At 37.0% G+C, this 12269-nt stretch overlaps 1 protein-coding gene across 1 annotated transcript in view; it reads right to left on the bottom strand.

Moving 5' to 3' along the window:
* Positions 1 to 12269, bottom strand: part of LOC107097921 (dedicator of cytokinesis protein 7) — a 33905-nt gene that overhangs the window by 5720 nt on the left and 15916 nt on the right. Inside the window, exons 15-28 of the mRNA XM_015395274.1 lie at positions 11995 to 12173; positions 11698 to 11880; positions 9965 to 10100; positions 9532 to 9628; positions 8219 to 8236; positions 6379 to 6475; positions 6137 to 6271; positions 5907 to 6059; positions 5368 to 5526; positions 5187 to 5287; positions 4890 to 5082; positions 4672 to 4815; positions 3204 to 3335; positions 2050 to 2064 (exon numbers count right to left, since the gene is read on the bottom strand). Coding sequence (XP_015250760.1) covers positions 2050 to 2064; positions 3204 to 3335; positions 4672 to 4815; positions 4890 to 5082; positions 5187 to 5287; positions 5368 to 5526; positions 5907 to 6059; positions 6137 to 6271; positions 6379 to 6475; positions 8219 to 8236; positions 9532 to 9628; positions 9965 to 10100; positions 11698 to 11880; positions 11995 to 12173 — 1742 coding nt within the window. The remainder of the gene's footprint in view (positions 1 to 2049; positions 2065 to 3203; positions 3336 to 4671; positions 4816 to 4889; positions 5083 to 5186; positions 5288 to 5367; positions 5527 to 5906; positions 6060 to 6136; positions 6272 to 6378; positions 6476 to 8218; positions 8237 to 9531; positions 9629 to 9964; positions 10101 to 11697; positions 11881 to 11994; positions 12174 to 12269) is intronic.

The following is a 12269-nucleotide window of genomic DNA, read 5'->3' as shown; positions in this document are numbered from 1 at the left end:
CGCGTGAAACACCAAATGTCTAAAGAGGGAGCTCCGGTTAGTAAGACCAGAACTGAACCTTTAGACCAATAAATTATATCAACTTTGCTCATCCCTATGCTCAGAAACATGGTGTTAGAAGCACAGGGTGGGAGGACAGTTTTATACAGTAGAGGCATTTAAGCCACTCAAAGTTGATGGGAAATGGATGGTGCTTACTAAATTGTGTGGATCTGACCTGGATTTGGGAATATCGAGAACATTTTGGAAATCTAAGTTTGGATTCAAGTATCTGCAATTCCTCTGGGTAATAAACAGATTAGTAACCGTTTGTAATGCTAACCACACAAGTCATTCGGACAGTCAACTCAACGACTTAGTTTTAAATCAGTAAATTCTTTAAGGGGAAAGTGAGAAACAAATTTCTTTTTATTAAAAAATGTCAAATATTGTTTTTATGACTACACAGTCTGCAAAAGTCTAACACATCAAAAATGAAAATTAAATCTGGGAGAAGCCCTAAAGCCTCAGAAGGCTGTTCATTGGATTTTGATAGAGAACAAATATGATTAAATTTACAAGGGGGAAAAAAGGAGGGGGGAAATCAAAACCTTAGTTTTTTGTTGTCATCACATAATGAGATACTGAGAAATACTGAGGAAAAAACCAAAAATGTCAACAACTATTTTACATGAAAGCCCTAAAAAGCACAGCCTGTGATGTTCACTGATGGTTAACCCACCAAAGACCTTCGGTTACAACAAATTCTGTTCTGCACAGACAAAAAAACTTTACAAGAGAAAATACCAAAAAAAACAACCAGGATTAAGTTTAACAGTGTCTTTGTTTGTGTGTGTTTAAGGTTGGAGCTGAAAATATCCTTTGCAGGGTTCAAATCTAATCCCCCGGAAGGTTTTTGAAACATTTAAAAATATCCCAATACTGTCAATACCCTTAAAACTAATGCACTTACCACAAGACACAATTAAGTAAAGTGGGAGGGAAGGGTCAGCAACCGGGCAAATCAAAAAGGAGAAAAAAGAACAAATTTTAATCAGGATGGGGTTGCCCCAAAGAATCAACAAAAACAACATAAACCAGCACACAAGATCAAAAGTATCTGCAATGATTTTCTAATGTTCCAGACCATGCAAAGGAAGACAAAAGAGGGAGTAGAAGTCGGAAATAAAGAACCATTACCCTTAAACACACCATGCCCCCTTCGTGCAACTCCAAAAGCAAAAAGAATGTGAACCCAATCATGCAATAAAACCATGAAAACTCACTCAGAGGTTAATACTGTTAACACAATGAAAGGATGGATGGAAAAATAATTGAATAATAATAAAAATCAGGGGTCGATTAAGCTTACAGAATTAAAAGAAAAAAAAAAAAAGTCCAGATAATTGTAAATTAAAATCAATAGAAAAAAAAAAATCAAGGATAACTGTTAGTTGAACCTTTATGACAAAAAAAAAAACTGGCAGCTTTGATAATCTGATTCCAGCTTCAACCCAAAGTTTCTAGCACCCTTGTTTTAAAAGCCTGATTAATGCAAGAACGACCCTTCATGTATAAACAGCATACTGAAATCGATCCCTGCACGTGAAGATGAGGAGGGATGAAGAGTGACAGCGGGCCGGTGTCAGTTCATGAGTGAGTGCTGACTGACACCAGCAGCTAGGAGATGAGGGTGGATTAGGTGCGGCCTGTGCTGTTGATGCATTCATGTAGACTTTTTAGTCATTAGTGTCATCTCGTGGCTGTCATGCACAGCCATTCAGCACTTTCGCATTTAGAAAAATAAAAACAAGCTCCTTCTGGGACAAGAAGATCAGGGAAGAGACAAGAAGACAGGTGAGGGCTTTGGTGAATATTTACAGCAACATTCCCAGCAGGGCAGACAGTTGGGAATGTCTGCGGCTGTTAATGGGCTGAATGAATGAAATAAAGCAAGAGCAACAGAACGCTCGCAGTTGGCAAATAAAAAGATGAGAATAAATAAAAATACAAACAAAAAAAGAGAGATAAACATGAGCAGGGCCAAGCAGGAACTATTTAACCACCTACCTCCCAGCCAGTACTCTGTGTAACAAAGAGAATACAGGATATGTGAAGACCAGACATTAACAACCACCCCAAACCAGAGCTGCTACTCCAGGTTCAGAGAGTTCACAAAAAAGCCTGTCCATTTATTAGCTCCAAACCTTTTGCATTTCCGGCTCTACTGCAGGAATTGCGGTTTCAAACTGCAGTATTCAGGGGCTGAAGCCCTGCAACTTTTAGATGTCTCTGCTTTAACAAACCTCATGCTAATATGAGATTTTTAGCAGAGCTTGAGCTCGTGGTAGAGTATTTGATGAAGGTTTGTGGGACACATCTAAAGGTGGCAGGACATCGACCATTGAGGATTTGAGTTTGAGCCCAAATCACCTGTTTAGGCAATAAGGTTTTGTTTTACTTTCTGAAGCCTGATTTACCCATCTCTGGATGGTACATACATGCACAGGATGATGTTACCAAGAGAATAGCTCCACTTGGAAACTATTCCGGATTGGAGAACAATGATCATATCTAACAGGGAATTATTAAAAATAAATTAGGCAATTAAGTATTCGCTTTGGTCGACGTTTAAACTTCAGTAATGCAAAGCTGTACATCAGATGACTACATACATGCCCATATAAGAATCTAATATTCTTAATATGAGAAAGACCACTGTTGGACTTGCCACTGACACCTCATGCATCCTTTTTTTTAAAGAATAACAAAAGAAAACATAAAGGGAGCCCAAAATATATATAAAAAACAACAAGAAACAAACATACTGGAAATAAAATGGTAAATAATAGCGTGCAATATTGTGTCTGTGTGAAAGCTGGTTTCACTGCTTGGTTTAAAATGGTGATGAACGCAGAAAATAACCTTCATTCTGTGAAATCCTCAAAGAAATGTTTTGAAACTCTCCAGTGTTTTATCAATGTGACATATAACAAAAGTGCACAATTTCAGAAGTGGACTGTTTGATTCTGTATGTCAACTTTAAAAACATGCAACGTGAAGATCATTAAAAACAGAAATCTATACATGAGAAGCACAAGAATGTCGGGACTAATATGGATCATCCAAAATAGATACCTATTTTTTTATGATCTAAGTGAACATTTAACCCAACAAAGTAAAAATCTTCCAAATGTGAGTCTTTTCATGTGATGTGCATTTACCTGATGGACAATTTTGCTAAAGGCCTCCTGTAGTTTACCATGGATGGTGGCTAGCTTCTTAGCGTCTCTGTTTGCTTCATGGATTGGGATTAGTACCTTGTACACTTCATTCACCGCCTCATACATTCCAGCCTGTTGAACAAGGCAACTTCAGAACAGGATCATTCACTGAAATCAACAATCTCATTATTTGTCATCAAATTAGGAGAAATAACCATGACTGGACACCTGTGTGTGTTTTAATTGCACAAAACTAAAAGCTTTGAGCATTTTGTGTTAGTTTCTCCACAGAAAGGAGTCTGAGGACAATGTCTCTTTCTTCAGCTACATCTCTTTCCGGACGTGATGTGTAGGGAGTAACAACCTTACATTAAAACGTTATAAGTAAATGTGTTAGTTTTTAATTTTAAAAGTAATCTAATTACTTTTTATGTATCTGTAACAATAGTAAGTTACTTTTCGCACACCCTCTGCAGCAGGGAGAGCTTTGTACAGCAGGGTCCGGCAGCAGGGAGTGGAGATACGCATACGTGACGCAGATAGGCTGAGGTGCTGCAAGCTGGCGCGTGTTGGCAAGCGTTGAACAGAATAAGAGGAGAGGATGATGGTGCAGAGCCACTGGTTCAATGAGGGTGCTCGTAAAGAAACAAGCTCTGAAATCATTTTCCCAATTATAGGAACAAAAACTTTATAACAGTAGGTTAGAAGGATCTCTGATCCAGAAAAGCTCTAGTTATTGTTTTTTTAATTATTCATTTTACTCATTAGTTAATACCAAAGTTCTTAGATTTCAAAACTTAACTTCCAGTAAATTTCCAATAACAGGAAAATTATTCCAAATTCTTTGACATTTTCGATCATAATAAGTACCTGGTTATTTTACCTGTGCAGTAACTGAGTTACCGTAACAAACTTTTGGAAAAGTAACTAGTAACTATGACTAGTTACTCTTCAGTACATTTCCCATCACTGCTAACCACTACTAGTAACTATATTAATTCCCTTTGTGATTCCAGGTCCAGTGTATCCATGTTTGCTTGCTGGGTTCGCATCCTGTTCTATTAACCTTCCTTTGTGTGATAGATTATATTTATTCTGGATCTTGATAATAACTTTACTACAATTTTGTAACATTGTTGAATTTCACGGTATGGAACTGGAATTATTTTATTTAAATCTGGACAAAATTGGCTTCTAAATAACTGAAGATGAATTGGGAAATGTACGTACAGAGAAGTAGCTTGATATGACATTTATTGTGATTAACTTTGTGTAAAATTAACAAAATTTAACAGAAAACCAGAATACTTCACAAAGCAATTATGGAAATGTCACAAAAATCACCAATTGCTGTCGATTTAGCCTTTAGCGCTATAGTGAGCTGCCAAATTAAGAGTTGGCCAGAAACAAAGCCATCTGCTCTAAACTCTTGGACTGAACCACATGCAGACAAGCATTAGTCTCTCACCATGGAAAAAGAGGCAGCTGCCTGTTCCAAGAGGCCAACTAGACCAATTTCAGTGAAATATTTTCCCGAGCAGATACCCTCTTCATCTGGTGACACCACATCATCAGAGACAGCTGATTCCTCCAGCACATTTGAAGAAATGTTCTGAAAATCATAGAATAAATATTCAAATATGTGATTTCCAAATTTGATTTCATTTCTTGCAGAACTTTCCTTACCTGGAAGGTGACACAGCCTACAGGAAGGTACTTGCGGTCCTCCAGCATGCTCAGGTATTCTGCTACCAAAGCAGCGCTGTGCACCAAACACTGAGCAGCCTCAGCGTGGTTATTCCTTTCTGAGTGTTTGCCGGCCATGTTCTGAAGCCAGGTCAGACGCAGGTCTGGAGATGTCTGGTATCCCTTTGCAATCCTAAAGGTCAGAGCAGAAGAAACTAACCAGTCAGAAAACCAGAGTTTATAATGCTGATAGTTTAAAGAGAGAAGTAATTCCCTGGTTAGTCATATGTTCATTACCTATACATGAGATCTACCAGCATCTCAGGATCTTCTTGGTGTTCCTTCATCTTCACCGTGTCAGATAGGATCATGTGCAGATTAAACACGAGATCTTGGACCTAGTAGGAGGAAAAAAACAGCTTATTGAAATAGGATTCCCTTTATCAAGGCTGAGTGATTAAAATAGTCCAATTATTACCTGATCTGGGAAAGTGGTCTCTCTGAGTTCTAGGTCTTCCTCTGCATAGGTGAGGATGGTTTTCAATGAGCGACGGAGAAACTCCTCATTGAAGTTCTGCGACGTTCCCACCAGCGACGACAGAGACATGGTCACTTGCATTTTCACCCTTGCAAAATTCTAAAAAAAAAAAAGACAAAAGATGGAAAATTAAGGAATAAAGGAATCAACCAGCTTTGAACAGTAGGTAACAGATGGATTAAAAAAATCAACATGTTAGGTTGAGAATATTGATTAATGTGAATGTGAGGTTTTAAGTCATGTTTGCTTTAATAACTTTTGATTTCATTAATGTAAATCCCGGAAAATTCAAATCATTGCAAGAGATAGCTTTACTAAAAAATTTTCAGTTTTAGTTATGTTACGTTATTAACTACATTTAGAGAGGTTTTAACCACTAAATGCAGTAAAACTAATGAACGAATTAACTAAAACTGCTGTGATCCAGCTAATACACACTATATGGTCTCAGCAGCCTTATGCCTCTCACTTTTACTTACGTTACCAATCTCGAAGTTTTGCCTCATGAGAAGGTAGAGTGAGGCACTGGCGTGGGACCTGATGGTACTTATGCTACTGCTGCAGCTTCTTAAGAGTCGCAAACAAAGATCGGCACACTGCTCTGTTTCCTCCTCAAACAGCAACTCTGGAAACTATGAAAGCAGAGCTCAACACTAGTTCATTCTGGAACAAACATACACAAACAATTGTAGTGGTCTAAAAATCCAACCTTGGAAACCAGGGCCCTTTGTGTGGCAAAGCAGTGCTGCAGGTAGAGGGCGCTCTGGTTGCAGGCCATGCTGTGAAGCAGCACCTTTAGCACCCCACCCAGGATACTCTCCTTAGATTCTGTCACTGAGGCTGTCTGCAAAATAAATGGAGGAGGAAACTGTTTTAGAGGATTGTTCTCTTAAGTCCTTCACAAAAAAACAAAACTAATTTGGGTATTTGTTGTTCTTTTTGCTTGCTCACCTGCACAATGATCTCCAAAGTATCAAGAATGATTAAGTTGGCCTCTGTTGCAAGGTTCCCATCTATAAGTGCTTCATGTTCCAGCTCTGCTCGTGTCCTACAATCATGAAAAAAACAAGAAGGAATAAACCTGCACATTGCACTGCCTAATTATGATGGTAATGTGGCCTTGATTAATGCAAGTCAGCACTCCCAACCTATTTCACTGGATTGAAAACAGCTTTCCAGACTCCAACTGAATTCTCAGGCAGTTTTTTTTTTTTTAGCAATTTAAACAAAGTTACCTATATTCTCACTGTAGATATTTCTTTTCAGGTATAACTATAAACTAAAAACTGATGGCTAAAAGCAGGCAGGTTATGCAGTCTGGAATTGTAGATATTTTTTTCCACCTCACTAAAAGATACTTAATAGAAATTTCGTGGAGCTTTAACTTTATAACTTATATCTCAATTACTAGTAAATTAAAAAATACTTTGAGAAAATCCAGGCCTGCACTGAGAATAACACAATGATGGAATATCAAGCATTTAGGTTATAAAATTAAGCCATTACCCAGGTGTTCTGGTGTTAAATGTTAGTATTCTAATAACTAATGTTAAATTTCAGAAGAGGTGTTGTTCAAATATAAATGCCTCGCCCCTTGCTTTAAAACTGACAATGTAAACTAAAAGGTTCATGTCCTGCACAGCTAGAAAGATGGATTCTGTTCAGATGTTCTGTCCCATTAGCTGCTGCTAATATGTAGAAGCTTCCTGCATGTAGCTTCAGCGAAAACAAGTTGAAGGAATGAACCTGCGTCTCAGTGCCTTCTGTCAGTAAATAAGTTTAACTGAACCAATTCAGATCAGGACTGGATTAAAAAACCAACACCAACAAAGCAGTGCATTATAAATGGGTGCAAACAAAACCAGCCTTCATTGGCCGAATTTTAAAATAGCATTTCAGATTATTTTTGCTTTCAGACTAAGAGTTTTATTTGAAATGTAGACAAATAAAAACAGCTTACGTGAGCCAAGGCAACATAAGAGAAACAAACAAGATAATAAGCTGGCAAAGGCCAGGACACAAATGCTGAGCAGTGACATAATCAATACGCTAACTGGAGCAGAAATTCATCATGACCTTTAGATTTGGAGAAAGAACAAGAAGTAGTTCATGTTGGGAATCAATTTAATTCAGACTGGGTGGCTCATAAAATGGGGAACTGAATAAGTTCACTTTAAACCTGTAAGACCTGAACTTAGATCAATAGATGGTGAACACCTAGAAGTACTAAATGATAGATGTATTAAACTATATCACACTGGAATGGTTTTTGCTTTAAGTCATGACACAGAATCCATAAAAAATCAAATTCAATGTTTGTTCTTTCTTGTACAATCAGAGACACATAATACTGACCCCTCCCCAAACAAGAAGCATTCTGGTTAAAAAGCCAAACACATCCACAGCAACTATCAACCCAAAAGCATAGGATGTTACCAGGACATAGGGGGTGGAGGGAGAAGGGATTCAGGGATGAGGACCAGGACTGGGCTTTGCTTATGCCATCATGCTCATGTGAGAACTTCAAATGTTAAAATTGAGAAAAAAATAAATGATAAACCCTGATGATACTCCTGTAACAGCAGCTACCCTGTGCATCAAAAATAACTGAATACATCCGAAAATGATTTACCAACTGGTTCAAAGTTCAGTTTGCCTGTTTTTATTGAAACAAATGTTTAGTTTTCCAATTTCACTGGCTCACTTCTCACATGCATGACCAAACACCTTTAATGAGGCTCTAAAGCAGGGGGCAACCCAAAGCAGCACACAGATGGAGAGCATACAATACCTGACTGATCTGTGACTCCTACATAAACACACAGCAACATGGGAGAACAAATGGAAATTAAGAGATAAACAGGTTGATGGAGACTTTTATAAAGATGCGAAATGAAATCCAAAAAAATAAATGGAGTTTATTATTATTATTTTTTTTTTGCAATGAAGTTTAATATTATTTTAAATAAAACATGAAAAAGTTGTAAATTAGAATAATTTTTTTACTCTGAAAAATAATGAAAAAATAATCCTGAGACTTTTAGTTGGTCTAATGGAGTTCTGAAACTGAAACTTTGCATATAAAACAATTTTAATTCCTGCCACATTTACAGGTATCCCAAAAATGTTAGCTACAGGTTTCTAACAGTGGACTTTAGATATTATTATAATCTTCTTTATCATGATTTTTTTATTTATTTATTTTTTTTGCACAGTTGCAGAAACATGTTTTCAATAAATAAAGAAAGTCATTTTGACTGTTCTTATGGGGGAAGCTTAGGATGTAAGTATATTCTTATAGCAATTCCCTAACATATAAGGGCTATCACACATACACCCTTTTGAATGCTATGGTCTAATCCCATTCACCTTTTATTGAAGGGCTAAGAGAAGAGGAGCCATTTCTTATTTGTACCCCTGCAGAATGGGGGTGTTATCAGTAAAGAAATGTTTCTAGGTCATTTAAAAATAAAGTATGAATTTTTTTGAACATTATGTGCTTATATTAGAAAGGATATTTAAAAAGATGCTGAAGCTATAAAAGATCTAACCTATTTGGAGCAATGCTGCATAGTTTTATCAAAGGGCACCAAAGGTAGCGGGAGCACTTTTAAGTCTGCAATGTTATGGATACTTAACAGAATAGCAGATCAAACGGAAATAAATGAAAAAATTACATTTAAAATTCATTAAAAAAAGTAACTGGAATCTGAACCAATAAAAAAACACGTCATGAGAAAGCATTTATCTATATTTTGGGGTTAGCTGTGAAGAAAAAAGGATTAAATTTATTGCATTAGGACCTGCAACCAAATCTGGATTTATTTTAAACCCTGGTCCCATAACATATTATATCTTCAGTTTAATGCATGCAACTCTTGGGATATAACAATACAAACGTTGAGTGAGTAAAGCTTTGTTAAGATCTAGCATATTTAAACTTAAACGACAGATGTGCAAAACCACGGCCCAAAGATTAGACTTTTCCTTACAAAACTGACCACGGCTGAAACAAAGTTCAGATCTTCTGGTTCTAAATTTCAGGTTTTCTGGAAAACAAAACAACAATGAGAAAAAAAAAAACTGTCTTCTGAAAGAACATACTTGTCCATCCTTTCACTGTTTTGTCTCCAGTGGGTCATGTCCTTCCTCCATCTGAGGTTTTCCTGACTGCCAAAAGCACTGCCAGATGGACTCCGCTCTGAATGATGGAGAAACATTATTTACTTTATTCAGTGCTGCTGAAAAAGGTTGTGTTTACACTGGGAAACATGACTCCTTTTAGTCGTAGCTTTATCTCATGTGTTATGAAAAGATACACATGCCTGTGTTTGTAAAGCGGCAAGTTGAGAGGTCTGTTAATTTCCATTAGTGGTAAACACTATTTTTTTAAACTTTTTTCGACATGTGTTGCAAACCAGCTCTATATAAATAAACTCAACTGAATTGGATTTCTAGTTATTTTCTTCCTGTATACATGTTGTTTTGGATGCAGGTCAAACTGACGTGTGTATGTAGCATGAGTGTGCAGCCTCACCCAGCTGCCCCCGGCTGCGGCGCACCATTTCCTGCCTCGCGCCAATGCTGCCCAGTATGGCCTCCTCAAGCTTGGCCTTCATGTCTTTGGACTTCTTAAAAGTCAAGCTGTTCATGCGCTCAAACGCCTTTTTTCCCTGCATGGTGAACACAACATGGGCCTTGTTTCCATGGATAACATGGTGAGTGAAAGGATAGAGAACACACAGTGGGAGAAGTTACTCGCAGAAAAGCATCCAGCAAGCAGAGCATGTTAGTAGCATTGAAGCAAAAGAGCTAACAGCAAAGTGATGGCAGAGCAGGAAGTTTTTATAAAGCCAAACAAAAAAATAATAAAATGAAAAGCTGTAGCACAGAAAGCAAAGTATCTGCAGATATTTTTTTTACCACCCCAAAGACAAAAGACAATGACATATTCACTGGAAAAAAAAACGATCTAGAAATAAATAAAAAATTCTTAAATTAAGTGTATTTACCCTTAATTTGAGTAGGCAAATGAGGCGGTTTGCCAATGGAATGAGTATTTTTACTCTTAAAATAAGATGATTAGATAACATGCACTTGAAATAAGACAATTACATTGTGTTTTCTTATTTTGAATCTAAATTGTCTTGTTCCATTGGCATATGTCTCAATTACCTCCTCAATTCAAGAACAAATGCACTTATTTTAAGAAACAAATGACATCTAGATTTAAAAACATTTTCCAGCGTTTGCTTGTTATAGAAAATGTACAAAGACTCTTCTGATATGAATATACACAGAAATTTTACATTCTTTTGTCTCTCTTTGTAAAAATGCAGCAGATCGCATTCAATGAATTAAACTTTCATAGAAGTAGAATAAACTCATACTAAAAAAGTCAAAGAATTTATTTAGTTAAACTGAATAAAAAAACCCATGCTAATATATAGTAACTTTTTAACATAATTACAAGTTGGGTCATAAATCGTCCATAACATTAAATGCCATTTATATACTGATTTTCGGTGAGGGAAGGATACAGGAAAGGTTCTGTTATATCTTACCATCCTAAACATAAAGCAGGTGGCATTTCAGAAACACTTTTGAGCTCTGAGAAAATCTGCTAACATTTGAGTTTTTTACATCTAGCTAGATGCTAAAGCACTTTAAAAGTTGTGAATACATTATTGTAAAAACTTTAGAAATGAAACCAAACACAAAAAATGATTACGATGGAACATATTCCTGTGTTTAAGATATAAAAACATCACTTTGACCAAACCAAATGTAATGGTTGTTGGTTCTGTTTCTATTACCTTTATATCAGAGGTTTAAAGATGTTTTAGATATACAGTATTTATAATCGGACCAATAGTTTGGGTAAAGAGTCCATTATAGTTCTATTTTGTGAGTCCAAGTCAAAAAGTTTGGAAACCTCTGTTCTAGAGCTCTTTCAAACAACGAGGTATTGAAGAACTTTTGAGAAAATCTGGAAATTGGTATCTTCCGCTCTGTCACAAGCAAAATGATATAAGAAACATGGCCCAATGAACATTGAACTGGAGCAGTGTGGGTCTAACAGTCAAACATCCATCTCTCTGTATGCCCTAAACCTTTTGAAATGTTAGATTAAAAGCTGAAATAATAAAGTCATAATGGGCATCAACAACAACTACAGGGCATGATTATACCACAGACGATTCATTTATTTTGAGGCGGTTGAGGCATTTTTAGTTTATCCACGTCTGCAAAACTCATCAGTGATGCTACCTTATATTCAAAGCAGGACACGCAGAGGTAGAGGAGATCCAGCAGACGGTTGAGCTGAGACACAGACAGGTCAGTAAACCATTTCTGCAGCACCAGCTCATCAGCGTTCTTCAAAACCCAAAGCAGACAGATCAGCAGACTGCGACTCGACTCGGCAGAGAAGCTCCCATGCTGGCGACCCGTCTGGAATGAATTCCCAGATCAAATTGGATGGAGAAAACAATAAGAGATGGAGTCTTTAATTAACATGCACTGAAAGACACGACTCGTTATCTCACGTAGCAAACAGAAAACTACCTGCGTGTTTAGCAAAAAGCTACTTGGTCGGGACATTGGAGATGCAGTTGAGGTACCAGCTATCGCCATGGCAACAGTCTGACTAATCATACTGTTACCCTCTCCTTCTGTCTCTTCTCCTCCACTACCCACAGCTGTACCTTGGGGACATCCGGGACGCCCCCACTGATTATGGGATTCTTTAAGGAAAAAAAACAACAAAAAAACAGTTACATATTTATGAGAAAAACATTAACATTAACATCAAAATAGCAGTAAAATTAGCTAAAACATTT

The sequence above is a fragment of the Cyprinodon variegatus genome, unplaced genomic scaffold, assembly GCF_000732505.1.
Source record: "Cyprinodon variegatus isolate N-32 unplaced genomic scaffold, C_variegatus-1.0 Scaffold733, whole genome shotgun sequence".
Lineage (NCBI taxonomy): Eukaryota > Metazoa > Chordata > Actinopteri > Cyprinodontiformes > Cyprinodontidae > Cyprinodon > Cyprinodon variegatus.
Note: the sequence above shows the minus strand (reverse complement) of the source record. Positions and strands in the feature narration are given on the sequence as shown.